A 15,282-nucleotide genomic window follows, 5' to 3' on the forward strand; every position below is an offset into this window, starting at 1 on the left:
GTTTGAATGACAAGATCAAAACGATAAAATGATGTGTTCAGCGAATTTGATAAGAAATAACACGCGTGTATTGAGGAAGAAATAGCACGCTATGATTGAGCAAGGAATTTACAATCTGAGATTGAGGAACACATTTTTACACACTGAAACTGAACAAGAAATTACGCACTAAAGTTGAACAAGAAATTACACGTTGATGTTGAACAAGAAAGTACACGTTGAAGTTGAACAATAAATAACACGCTGACGTTGAGAAAGAAATTAACTCACTGAGTTTAATAATATATAACACGTTGAGGTTGTGAAAGAAACACGCTGACGTTGAAAACGACATACGTGTAAAAGTCTAAAACAGATACGAAAGAATATGTTGCTTGAGATGCTACTAGTAATTAAGGCATCGTACAAAGCAGTGTTTATGAATCATAGATAAAATTGAAACGTTTGAGAAAGATTAAAATGATTTGAAACTAGGGTTATATAGAAATGGGAGACGCTGCTCTGATTTCTGATCCTGATGATGATGATGACCCTTTCATTGTCACTAAAGAAGACAAAATCGTTTTCAACACTGTGCTTTTCACTGCAAAATTTGAACTGCCTTTGTAAACACGATTAATGGTGTTCTCGAGCTACAGATTAAGAATGTTTTTTGTGTTAATTGTGTTAAACTTAAGCTGGGGCACCATTACAGAGATGTAGAATTCCATAGTCCACATTTTAACAAATGACTTTAATGCTGCCATTAATTCCCCTCTAGGATTTTCTATTATCCTTGATGATAGTTCTGACGTCACTTCGCTAAAAGGCTCACTATTTGTGCTTGATATGCCAAACATTGAAACCAATAATCAAAATGTTGTGCAATGTTTCAAGTGATAAGAGTTGCTCCCCTACTATTCTTAAGTCTGTTGCACATATATATGATAACATGGGCATTGGAATTGTAACAAGCATTAATCTGGATACTGTTGAAGCATCGGCAGTGATAGTCAAACATACAGGTGTTGGAAAACAAATACAGAGCAAGTATTCACCATTATACATCCAAATACATTGTATCGCTCATAGACTAAATCTAGCATGCACCGATTTAATCAAGAAAAATGATTTCATGATAACATTTAAAGAGATGTTTGATGTATTGTATCACTTCATGCGTGCATCTAGTTTGAGAACACTTACATTAAAAACATTTATGTAACATGCTATGTAAATGAATCACCCAGTAACACAGCAATAATGTGTCCTAGTGATGCTTCATTCATTGTCTTTCATGTCCTTTGTGATAGCTGTGTATGACCTTTGTGTGCATTAGCGATGGCGCGGATATCAGTAAAAAACTAAATAAAACAAATTAGAATATCTACATACTAACTCGTTTTATGTATTGCGAAGAAAAGATGGTAATATTTTAAAATGTGCGATGGTAACAATTAAACAACTGTGCTGGAGTAGTTTTGTATATTGGAAATGCAGGAATTTGGAATTTATGAAATGATCATTTATTATTGTACATAGGAGAAACACACACACACACAGTATCAAACAACTTAAATGAACAAGTGAGCCAGCACTTCTCTTAAGTTTTCTTTAAATAATACCCTCCAGTCATTCAACATTTCCATAAGATTGTCGGCATAATTTCTCAATTTTGGCAACTTAAAAATACTGTGTATTTAGGACCTAAATATGATACAGTACCAGCTATCAATATGCTCAGAATGCATAATGTACAACTGATTTACTAAAGGATTTTATAGTTCCGAATAACGATAAAAAATTTATATTAATCCAGTTAAATTTTATCATATGCTTTTCGTCGATTTCTTTATTTGATGCGAATCTTTTACGAGAATTATTATAATCTAATTTTTATCTTCTTTCCCAGATCACAATGTCTTCGTCAAGCGACAGTAACCAGAAGTTGTACCCGATTGAGCTTAAGAACTGCGTAGAGCAATATACCTGGAAGAGATTCAGGGAGAATAGGGGATGCTGTAGAAGTCTCCTAATTTCAAAGAAGAAGCATTATGTCGACGTCCGGTGGGGGTACCTACACTTCGAACACAAAACTCAATTTGAACGACGGCGTGAAACGACAGCAGGAGTTCAGAAAAAACAAGAGGTGAATCTTTATGTCTCTGATTATGAAAATAAAACTTCACTTACTCAACAATACACATTTTCCGCTACCCGTGAGACGCGTTCATCGGCGTCTGTCGAAGTCCATGATACTTACACTCTGGAAGGCTCCATGAATCTGGAGATTGACCTTGGTGGGATTGCGAAACTCGGTGGTGGATTCAGCCCATCGCTTTCCGTCACTAAAACGTCGGGCGAAACCTTCGAGAAATCGATGACATGGGAAGTCAACACTGAAGTCAGAGTCAAACCTTGGCATAAGGCCATAGCATCCCTATGTGTCTCCGAGTTAAAAAGGGTGTACAATTTTGAAGTCAAAACAACAGTATCGCTTCCACAAGGACACCTTCCAGTCGCCATCCGAAGAAAAGCAGATGATAAAATTATATGGGTTTTCTGGATAACAAACCTGCCCGTAATACTTGATAAATGTAAGAGTAAACACAACATTGCTGTTGTGCCGGAGACTCTGAAAGACGTCAACAGAACCAGACTAAACATCGTGTTTACGACACCTGGGGTTTGTACAATTGTTTTCTGGACAGAGCAACATGTAAAAGTGGAATCCAAGGAGATGGAGAACATACCAGAACATATCAAACATGCATTGAAGAATGAGAACGAAGAAGGCTGACAATGATATCGGTTATAGGTGTTTCGATGCAACATAGCTTCTCTGGATAGAAGCTAAAAGACAAAACATGGAAACATGTGAACAAACTAAAAAACTGAAATAGAAAAAACGTTTTCTCTGCATACTGTTTGCTATGGGTGTTTCTATTTTCACGTACCTATTTATTGTCATCTGTTTTCCGTATATATATGATTTGAATTTACAACGCTGATTTAGCCTAGTTATAGAAAAGCCTGGAAAGAAATGGGCAGGATATAGTGATAGCATTTTTAAAGAGGCACAACCAAACATGTCATGTGTCTGGATGGATGTCAGGATTATGCTTTTGTCGTAAATAATTGAAATGAAGACCTGTTCCTTTACGCGTTCTCCAATGATGCACCAAATTTAACTCCATCTGTTTTCTCTACATCCATGATTTGAATATTCTAAAGTGATTTAGCCCATTTATTTAAATGGCTGTGGATAAATGTATGAGATAAATTGATATATTTTTAAAGCACCATTATTAGCTTTGTTTTGAGTCAGGTGACTCTTAGGGTTGTTTCCCTTATGGACCCAGCTAAACCGTACCATAATGCGCAGACATTTCTTTACGCAGTTTGTTAGGATGATCAGTGCGAAATACAATATAGACACTGATCTACCTGCACATTATGCAGATTGATGTTGGACTCTTCTTACAAGCAACAATATAGGTAAGTACTTTTATTTTAGTCTGCGACATAAACGAAACTAACTAGACGATCTGGTAAGTCCATCGTACTACATTGTAATTAGTAACAACGCGTAGGTTCTATACATAATTCACAATTAATTTTTGGAGAGAATGCGGCTTGCATCAAGTCTATACTTTTGGACCCTTATCATGAGAAACTGACCTTTTCTAGCTTCAGATAACTTACGTTGTCACTTAGCTTCCATTATTTGTTGTGTTTTGATTTACTCATTGTGAGATCCTATGTAAATTACAAATCAGTTCTCCGGAAACCAAACTGCAATCTTTGAACACTGAAGGAGATATTTTGACTTTGTTTAGTTTTCTTGATATAGAAAAAAGTAAAGAGCGAAGACCTAAAACCGCACTCTCATAAACCTAATAACGAAGAATTTTACCTTATATTTCGTCTTAAGGCTGAAATGTCACTGAAGGTCTAAAATGTTCTTTCTCAAATTAGAATTTTGGAATGTCTTTCTTAAGGCTCGAGTTGCAACAATAACAATTTCACTACAAACATCAACAATCAAGAAGACAACCAAAGGGAGATGAAAACTTGTAGTTAAAAGTTCTTAAGAGACCACATATGGGGCCAAACATTGTGGTTTATGCAGTAAAGGTCATTTAATATATGTTATTTAAACATCTAAAGGAACAAATCTAAAATACAGTTGTGTGCTCTCTGAATACATGCAGTCTCTGAAGACGAGAGATCTCTAAGAAGATTTGGTTAGACCGTATTGTATACCTACACATCATCATCTCATTATTCAGGAGGACTTTAAGCAGGAGTTACATAAAAACAGAAAAGAAAACCTCAATGACAATCAACGTATGTTCGATGTATTGCCCCAGTGCAGCGCAGTCACGTGGCTCATACTTGCACACGTACAGGAAATTAAGTGAAAGGAAAGCGAAAGGGAATATTTCTGGAGAAAGGCTTATATTCATGTTGCTCTGTGATAATGGAAATTATCCATGCAGTTTTCATCAGTTATAGTGCGAATTGTTTACTGCTAATAATACGAATAATATTAATTGCTTAATGTATTGTAACAATAATAAATATTTCAGAAACCCAGAGGAACTTTACAATTAAAGAATATGTACGATCTACACAAGTGAAATTTCTGAAGGAACGCTTCAGTGAATAGGTCAATTAGTTTTAGAATTATTTATCGACTGGTGTTAATAAATGGAAGTCAAATCACTGTATCCCAACGCCATTTCCGTATTTTAGGTAAACTTTATTAATTACTCGTGTATGTTTAATCGAGGTAGAGGTACCTTATTATATTTTGATATTTGTGCAGTCCATCTCAACGTTTATCCTCTTCATGATTTGAGATTAATAGAATCTGTGTTGGGGTTTTGACCGAGACAAGGAAATCCCAGTGAAGAGATTACATCATTTGACTGCCCACGAGGCTCCGCCCAGGGGGCCGAAAAAATGCAACCCTTCGACTGGGATTTTCTTGTCTCGGTACAAACACCGACATAGATTATTTTCTCGCCCAATTTGTTCCATTTCAATTAAAATTTCTCTGCTCTTTTGCAATATATTTAGCAGATTCAAAACACAGTATTCATCAGGTGATATTATTGACTCTCATTCTATATAATGGTCATCAGGTTTTGCACAGCAAATAATCAAGAAAGAAAAAATAATATAATTGTTACCTGTTGCAAGTATTGCATCATGAGCATCAATAATGTTAATGAGGGCAATGGAGAGCCCAGTTGACTCTAAAACCCCACGTTCTACGCATGAGAAAATACAAACAGAATCATTTGATAGTATTACTGTATTATCACATTCTTTAATCGATGGATGTCATGTGAAAATAACATTGAGAAATTAATATTATTTATACGGTTAGCTTTTAACTTTTAAGCAGTTCAAATTTGAAACAGGTTCTATGGTAGGCAACGGTATGGTAAAGTACACAGATCAGTCTAATGAAGTGTGTAATGACTGTGGAGAGATTTATATGCATGATATTCTTGGATATGTTCTGTCCTGGAAATATGGCAAGCGTTACTCTTACGTTTACGTTTGTTTACAATCTTTGATTCAACTGGGGCTGCTTGGGAGTGTTTGCCAAAGTTTGAAGAATTAAATATTTTTAGCTACATTTAATGAAGCTAACCTGAAACTTAACATAGTTAAAGATGTGATAAAATTCGCCATAATTTACAGATAGTGCAAAATTAAGATTGGAAGATGAGTTATTCTTAGTATATAAATGTAACGTTATATATCAGTTTTTCAAATAAACCTCGTTTTGAAATAGAAGACTTATTTATGGAGACAATGAATAATTTAACTTCTATTGGGTCCAGGAGATATATGTATATACATGACAAAGTAACGGATTCCCTGCTAATGTTGTGGAATAATGATGTGTTTTATTCATATTAGATTAAGGTAACGGTCCTGTATGATTTTGAGTCGGTAAGTTTGTCTCATAAACTCGATCGACCAGAGAATCGCGACAGCTTAATTTTAGGTATGCGGACGATGAGCCTGTTCAAATATGTATTCATTACGTTTTTCTTACTAGCCTGAAGATATATATATATATATATATATATATATATATATATATATATATATATATATATATATATATATATATATATATACCGTCTTTTACACCAAACGTCCAGGTAATGCTTATACAGCTGGTCTTCGACTTCAGTTAATAAATGTTGTTGTCAAATTTAAGATGTTTGCTAGGATATTGCATGGTAAGGCTCAAGTTCGTTTGACACTCAAGGTCAAGAAACGAATAGACGAGTAACAAAGACTAATTCTCAAGAGAAAGAAAATGTTGATTGAGCGCAAGACGTAATTGTATAAGAAGACATTATTAAATGCATCTACAGTGCGAGCTGATCAGACTTGCTAATATATACCTAAATAATTCTTTCAAATTAGCCATCTTAGAAAGGTAGCCACTATGCCATTTTTAGGCCTGGTGGGATGATGATCTTGGTTACTTTATAGAAAATAGAATTTTGCAAATTGAACAAGCCAAATATTAGCAATTTCTACTGTTCCGTACAAACTAAATGCAACAGATTTTTTGGAAATAGCCTAAATGTAGCTGTTTACTGTGGAAGACCTGTGTTAGGCCAATATTTTTCTAGCATTAAATTCTGTCAGGATGAAAAATAGGTGCTGTAGCAAACATTCTTGTACAGAGTCAATACATTACCTTGGCTAAGCTTAACGTCTAACCCTTTCAGATTGATATCTTGTAGAACATAAGTGAAAGTGCCTTTCTGTGACCTACGATATTGATCTCGCGGGTATATTTGTCTGGTTAGGGGTTACTAAATAGTGACAAAAAGTATTTTTGTTAAGCTGAAGTATTTATGTTGGTCGGGACTAACAGTCCTCGGTTTATATGCACTTAAACACTAACCTCTGCACACCATACACTCCTTTCATAACGATATATTTCATTTACATTGAAATATTAGTTATTTTAACAAAGCATGAATTTAAAAACGATAATGTAAGTGGTCATATGAAATTTGATAGTACAGTGCAAACCACAAAGTTTAGGCTGCAGAACTTTCAAATGCAAATAAGATTATCTCGACTCATCTGTACACTTATAGTGCATTATGGACTAATATTTCACTTTTTGTCCTATACAAATGTTGTGTCCCCCAAATGTGAAGAGTGGGAGACACTGTAGCCTGTGCCGTTAGGATCCCAAGTGCAACACTTTATGGACTCTATATGTGCTGATATGTTTGCCTCCTCAAGGGTCCATGTGATCTCTTCCCCTTTATCTCATCATGTACATTAAGGTGACCCTTCTCCATAAAGAGAATAATTTTCGTATTGTAATTTCTTTTCATAACTGTGTTTTACCAACTTGAAACAGTTTGCTTGGATGGAGGAAAGTTTGTTTTGAAATCTGCACGTTATATAGGGAATACATAATTATGCCAGGTAAATACTTTTAGAGACAGAAGGTCCAGTACAAGTCATATTATGAAGAACGTTAAATATAGTTCTTTCAGCATGGCATTGTGAACGATAACTTGTGCTGCAACGGACAAGATATTTATGCAAATGTAAATGAACAACGAATAAAGCTATCTCTTATTTTACTGAATTTTCCTCATGAAGGTTTCGTTGCCCTTCTAGCTCATTACACCATATATTTTGTCTAGGGAACACGCAGAAATTATACGTTATAATTGAGTCGAACTAATAGAAGCACCTGCATTATGTTGTAATTAAAAAAAGTAAACATGCTTAATCAACATAAACAAGCAAATTAATTTTATTAGTTACTAATATTTCTCCTGAAAATAAGCATGCCTAAAATATGTCAAAACTATTTTGACCCAATCCATGCACGGGTGTGATAGCACCACAGTGGTCACTGATGTTACGAATAAGATAGCCTTATTCAGCACTGACAATTATGAATAAGATAGTCATAGCAGTCACTGATGTTAGGAATAAGATAGCCATAGTAGTCACTAATAAAACGAATTAGAAAACCATTGTAGTCATTGATGTTACAATTAACATAGCTATGGTAGTCACTGATGTTACAAATAAGACAACCATAGTAGTCACTGATGTTACAAATAACATAGCTATAGTAGTCACTGATGGATTAGAAATCTTGTTTTACGTGCATAGGTTGAAAAGTATTATGTATTCCTAAATGTCAACGTGAGCAAAACACTCGTATGAATAGGAAAATTACTAGATTATTAAGAAGGAAGAATTGCCGTCTCACCTGTAATATGAAAATCTGCATATTTATATACGTATAAAAAGTCACACTGAACATAAACAGAGGTGAGCGCATGCGACAGACAGACAGACATTAACAAACAGAGAGGAGTTACCATAACTTGGAGCTAGATTTCATAGTTACATTCGAGGTAGGCGACAAATTATAACTCTCAAGCATAGTTCATAGAGATAATAAAGATTTTCTATGTATTTTCACTTATATTGACACGAAGTTTCCTGTCGGATTCAAGAATGCATCCCCTCCTTTTTGGCATATAAATGTGTATCTAATATCAATGCTTACATGTAACTAAAGCATTTCCAAATTGAACCATGAACAATTTATCTGCATTTAGATTTACCCATCAATGTAACTAGTGTAACTTTCCTATCAAGTTGACATGAGTGATCAAAGTAAATGGAGGGAGATTCAAACTAGGAGAGAAAGACCAATATCTGACAAGGGTTAAAAAATATTTGGAGTATGCAAGATTTCTGTACCATATCATAATGTGGGATAATATATTAGCACGTTGTTACTATACTGCATGATAATGCAAAAGAAGAAGGCATGATGATGAACGCAGTGGCATAACGAATGTGGATGGTTAAAGGTTCTGAATCATAATGCAAGAGAAGAATGAATGATCATTAAAGCAGATTATAAAAGGTTCTGTAAGATAAGCAAGTGAAGAAGGCATGATGATGAACGCAGTAGCATAACGAAAGCAGATTGTTATATGTTCTGTATGATAAAGCAAGAGAAGGAGGCATGATGATAAACGCAATGGAATAACGAAAGCAGCTTGCTAAAGGTTCTTCATGATAATGCAAGACAAGAAGGCATGATGATGAACGCAATGGCATAACGAAAGCGGATGGTTTAAAGGAACGGACATTTTCAAAATACTTTTGTACATTATTCACGACATAATCAATAGTCATGAAAATAAATATAATAATTAATACTTACCTAATGATAATAATTTTATTGAAAAAGCACAGGATTCTAAGAAAGACAAAACCTTACCACGATTATTTTATGATTTAGCAAGAGTGATTGCTTTGTCTCTATAAGGGTATTATCATGTACACGGAGAGTACATGCATACATACATTCGAATGGTTACAAGTCATAGGAGTTAAGGTCACATATTTCAATATGCAAATCAGATCACACTTAACATGGTGGATACCTTTACTTTTGATATATGGATTTGTTGTTTCTAGTCATTCCAGTTTCTATTACTCTAAGAATCACCTGAAACTTTGATTGACTGTGTTACAACTAAACAAATCCTATGCATTTCGCACCAGCTTGCGGTCAGATTTTCGTTAGCCGTGGGTCATCGATCCACTTCGTTCAACCTCGACCTGTAGATAGCCAGAACACTGTTTTAAACAACTTCCCTCTATCGAATAAAAAGCTACTCTCAAAGATAAATTAATAGAATCATCAGCGAGCTTGTTACTTGACATGTTAGGTTTTCAATATGGTGACTTTCAATGCAAACCAACCCCACATTTTGTCCCATTGAATTGGACAACCATGCTCACGAACACGATCAGCAAGGAAGTTCATGGATCAATCAAACCCATCAAGACCGATGTAGATAAACATGCGATAACAACAGTTCCCTTGTGGTTTATGTCGGTTGTTTTAGTAAATTAACTTGGTGGAGGAATAATCCGGAAAAAGCCGGTAAGCGCCATCAATCCACGGGAATCTACCAGCAACATTTCTCACATACACATTTTGGCCGAGGCAAAGGAATCCATACGGACAGAGGTGATATGGAAGTGATCGGTAAAGGCGAGCACTTTAGACCACTCGGCCAGATGGTGCCTCTTGATTTTTGAGGTAATAGTGGATAGTCTGTATAATTCCTTAGTTGTAAGTTACATACCCTCTTTGTTTTTCTTTTCTTTTTTTATTCGGGGATTAATCCAATGATCTTAAGTGTATCCACATCGGTTTTGACTTAAATCGATTACCTTTGACAACAATAATTATGCAACGGTATATTTTACTGAAGGAGTGGAGTTAAGTTTTCATATGCGTCGATTCTTGTTCGGCCATTTCAGCCACACCTGACCTCAAGTTGCTGAGTACGTTGTCGCTTGTTATTTCGCTCTTCACATTTTTCATCAACTGGATCATCAGTCGTTTGAACTATCTGCATTTGGCATTCTATACATAATGTGAAACGTTTCTAATTTGAATTTCCGCCAGAAAACTCCACATGCGCACCTAACATTCATGCAACTTGCATTTAAACCCAACGTATCCGTTTAATACACGCTCTCTCGAACTGGAACTGCACACTCCCAAAGTGAGTTTGCACCCTTACCCGCTCCATCCACCCGCGTAAACCTTTAAAAAATGGTGAGTCTACCTTGGTTGCTGCCTCCATTATCTTTCATTTTACAAGATAATATTCAACATCAAACTTATTTATATGTTTATTTTTAAAATTGTGATGCAGCTTCATTTCCGAACTTGAACAGTTACTGAAGCACTAATTTTGTCCGTACATTTAGTAAGTCTTTATAGACCTAGTTGAAGTTCGCTATATTTTGAGGATAAATGCTGGTGAAATACAGTAACATCTAACTTGACCTGATGGAAGCCATTACGCACCTCTCTCTGTATAAGTTTTTCCCTTCCCAAAGAGCAATAGTGAAATCTCAATGTATATTGTTGTTTTCATCGTGACCATATCCAGGTACCTTAATTTATTTTAATAATCTCTTCACAAGACTGTGATCACATCTGCTTTTAGAAATCGGAGGCAAATTTTAACCCGCAGCTTTCCATCGTCTCATGCCTTATATTCTCTTCCGTTTTACTTGTCTGCTAGTAGGAACATTTAATGTTACCTTAAGGTATTTTTATATGGCTTCACTGTTTCAGAATTGCTATTTTCTTCCCGTAGTGTATGCTGGCTATTGATTTAGGAAAAGTAGTAAGCAGACCATTATCGGACTTGTTAGTTGCATGAGACCATGTATCAAATGCATGTGACTTACCTTTATACCTAGTATACTTAGCGACCAAATTTACTTTTGTTTTAAATTCCAGATGAATATTTGCGGCAAAATATTAATAGCAAACAAAAAAGAGATGGTGACGAATCCGTAAGGATACACCTGAGAGTGCGAATGAAACCCAGAATACGACTGTGATCCATATAGCCAGAACACCATGTTGTATCAATATTTCTGGGTGTGTGTTCGTCAATCCCCGTGAACACCATTAACGCGTTAGCATTTTCCCAGATAACTTTAGGGATTTTGTGTATAATTGCGTCGGAGTTTTTGTGTCATCCAGAGAAAAAAATGCCGGATTTGATGTTTACCAGCATGGCATCGACGTATACGGTAATAATTGCACTTGTCGAATTAAGGACACACGGTACTAATGACATGGAAGAATGGGAACCAGCCTGGAAATGGGTGAACATAAAATAGAGTATAAATGGGTTTGCCTGACCAGAATTGGTTAATAACGTAAATTTTGTTTCAGGAAAAAGAATCTTTTGAGAGCATATCCTAGTTGTAAATGAAACAAAAATACAGACATTGTTTTATTGATGGAATTTCAGTAATTTAACAATCTTGAGTTTGGAACACTCATTATTAAAATTAGCACCAGACTCTTGGGTGCGGAATTGAAAGCACATGTTTCAAACACATGCAGGTCCAGAAAACGTCGTGGCTCATATCTTTTCCTCAACACAGAAACTGACATCCAGGTTTCATCTATACTGATAAATATAGTCTTGATCATGAGCACTCAAACATTTTAAGTTATTGAAGTTTTAGGATCATGGTGTATGTATAGGTTTGCTATGGGAACTGAATTAGTACCGTGAGTCTTTAAGCAACACAGCGTGGCATTTGATGGGTGGGGGGCTGTCGCTGAAAATAAAAACCATATTAAAGTTACTGAATTGTGCAACGACATTCGAGTCTAAATTGTCCATAAGTATATATTGTCAGCAATGACGTAATCATACATATATCGAACAGGCGAGTGAGATGATGTAAGTAACACAACTACGGATTTTCCCACTACAGTTTTCCCCTATGTACCTTGTGTTCTTCATTATGACTTTGAGCACTGTCATTTTGCACATGGAATTAAAATAATCTTTTCTATCCGCAGTGTCTATAGGCTCCTGCTAATCCTGTGCATTGGAGTGATCGCCCTTGGGGTCTAACAGTCCTTTGCAGTAGTCAGACTTCCTATTTTCTTGCTGTATCCTGTACCTCAGATTGGCCTGTATCATATTTCCTCGTCTTGCTAAAATACGTTGTCTGGTTTGTGGATAATTTTGATACAAATGATGGTAAGTGCAGTCTTTATCGATTGTCTCCTGTGATCTGAGTCCTTGTTGAACGCTTAGCTCTAAAGTGTGTCACTTTTATTTTCAGTGATGATCCCAATCTGTTATTGAGTCTGTGTATTGCTGAATGCACTCTTGCCTCAAAGATTCGGGGATAGTTCACATTTTCAGGTAATGAAACACTGACTGATTTGTTCACAGCCTCACATTTCTGTGTGTTTGTTTCCAGTCGCAGTCTTTCTACAACATCACAGGAGAGTTTCATTTTCAGAACTTCTAGCATGATATTTTTATCATTTTCTGTCAAGTTAAGATGAGTCACTTGATGAGGGCCCAGGTATGCTGATCGCATTCACCAGCTGTTAGTACTTCCTCCCCCACAGACCTTTGAGGAAGTTGACATTTAATTTTTGTAACATCACCACTATGTACTCCATCAGTTGCTTGAAGATCAAACCGCAACGTACTTTAATGTCTTGGCTGACAATTTTTTGTTTGAGCCTTTTTACTTCTCTGGTTCTTATTCCTGGAAACATGTTTTCACTAAAGGTTGTAGAATTACACCGTTTGAACTGTAAACTACCCAAATGGACGGAGTTCTACAGACTCTCTACTTCCCACATTGGTTGCAGCATGTTGTAAGCATCTTGGAAGCCAGCAGCAGCCTGTGCATCTCCATATATTGTTGTATTTCTAATGAAAATCTCTTGCAGCACAAACTTTTTTCCCATTTTCCTTGACATTTCATACTCTGAATGTGGTGCAACTGGTGATATATTTGCTGTACAGTCAACATGGCCTCCTGGACATGGCACATCAAAACCTTTCCCCTTCAGTCATGCTCCAGTCCAACACAGCTTGTTTTCTACTGTAGTCCCCACAATGTATTACTTCTCTGTAACAGTTTCACAGGCAATTCCAACAGCTTGTGATGAACTTTGACCAGGTTTCATTTCATTTCCAAAGCTAATGGCATTGTATCTTGCATCAAAAGCAACATTTATTTGCTCAGGATGCTGAACACCACGCATGACATTAACCTGTCTGACAAGTTTCAGCTTGTCTGTCATATCTATTTCATTCACCTCCACAGTTGCTTTGCCTACAATGTTGCACAGATGTTCTGCTAGGTGGCGTAATGTCAGTGGCTGCAAGCAAGTATCTAGCCCTGGTGTTGCCCATTGGTACATCTTGTACATCTTGAAACATCATATTTACAGCAGCATGATTTGGCCCAGGTTTATTTGTTTTTTATTTCCTCATACAACTTATACTTTGGTAACTTAAAGCTGCAGCTTTTACACATCATAGTATGCTTCCAAGCAAGTCCCCATTTTCTCTCATTAGCAATTTGGAACTCCGGTCTGCCACATATGTTGACTTGATTACCATGGCAATGAATGATATCATTCCACATTTCAACATTTGTTTTCAAATATATCATACGTGTCCCATCGTGCTCATTCAATTCTGTCTCTTTCAGGTCCAGTTTTGATTTGGATGATGGTCGTAGAATTTTTGCAGACCCAGGTGTGCCATTACAGTCTGTTGCCTGAACTGACTGGAGACCGCCATTTGTCGGCTTTGTCACTGCTATGAGAGAGAGCTTATCTGCATCCATTATTATGGTCACTGGAACATATGCAGCACTGGAATTTGGTAGAGTATTATCAGTCACATATGTGACTCCTTTGTTATGTGGAATATATCCAGGTTTTAGAAAAGTTGACTTCCTCTTCTTGTAATCCTTTCATGGTTTCAGTTACAATAACTGTATGTAAAATATAAGAAGTTTTTTCTCTCTCGCACTTATATAATTAGGAAAAGGCATGCTACCTTGGTTTCAGAGAACTACACCAACTCTTCAGTACTATTGGAAGCCTAACATATGAGGACTCCTCCCCTTCATGGGTGGAAATAATGTCATGTACTTGGTTAGTACCACTGGCTAGCGTATTTAGATGCTACCAGATTTCAGGTGTTACCTTTGATTGACAGGCTCTGGTTTAATTGCTTCACACCTGATAAGGAAAACCGTTGATGTTCATGACAAAGGAATGGAGAGACTTTGCCACAGAACACAATTTGTAAACTTCGGGTTTTAAATGCTCATTAAAATTTAAGTTAAATTTAAATTTTCATACAAAAATATATATCATTGTTTTTAAATTGAATTTTCTAGGAAAGTTGAACAGCCAAGTTTAATTTCTAGTAGTTTACAGATTGGTGTTGGGGCTAAAACCTAATTACAGTTTATTTGAAGTGTTAATCTTGATTAGCAAAATCACAATTAAATTTTACGTTTTGTGCATTTGTGACATTCGGCCATTTGGAATTGGCTTGTGCTTGTGTTATAGTGGTGTCATCTAAAAGCCTGTAACTGTCCTGTTCATGGATGAAATTACTTAAAACTTTGCAGCAGTATTTAAGTAACACTGACTTTATCATGGATGGAAGTTTTGTATATGGAGGTGAAATTCTCTAACCCTGTCAGGAATCGGGTCACAATTAGTACTTCCAGTTCAGTACTAACGAATCTAGTTCTAATCTATTTTTAGAAAACAAATCCTCTCTCATTTTGTTGGTGACAAAAGAGTTATATTTATACCTTTTTTGGTAGGGATTTAAAGGTAATTGTTTGTTCTTGAGAATATGAGTACAG

The 15,282-nt window shown here is 36.0% G+C and overlaps 2 protein-coding genes across 2 annotated transcripts in view; both read left to right on the forward strand.

Annotated features, from left to right (window-relative positions):
- The window catches only part of LOC149799324 (uncharacterized), a 37,223-nt gene that overhangs the window by 6,606 nt on the left and 15,335 nt on the right, over positions 1–15,282 (forward strand). The window lies entirely within an intron of this gene.
- Positions 1,898–2,779, forward strand: LOC149799325 (uncharacterized). The gene has a single exon (XM_089958181.1). The coding sequence runs from the start codon at positions 1,898–1,900 to the stop codon at positions 2,777–2,779; it is 882 nt and encodes a 293-aa protein (XP_089814307.1).

The sequence above is a fragment of the Sinohyriopsis cumingii genome, chromosome 5 (assembly GCF_028554795.1).
Source record: "Sinohyriopsis cumingii isolate HCF-2022 chromosome 5, ASM2855479v2, whole genome shotgun sequence".
Classification (NCBI taxonomy): Eukaryota; Metazoa; Mollusca; class Bivalvia; order Unionida; family Unionidae; genus Sinohyriopsis; species Sinohyriopsis cumingii.

Excerpts from the sequence above, each read along its gene's own strand:
- LOC149799325 (XM_089958181.1), top strand. The coding sequence starts at position 1,898 with ATGTCTTCGTCAAGCGACAGTAACCAGAAGTTGTACCCGATTGAGCTT.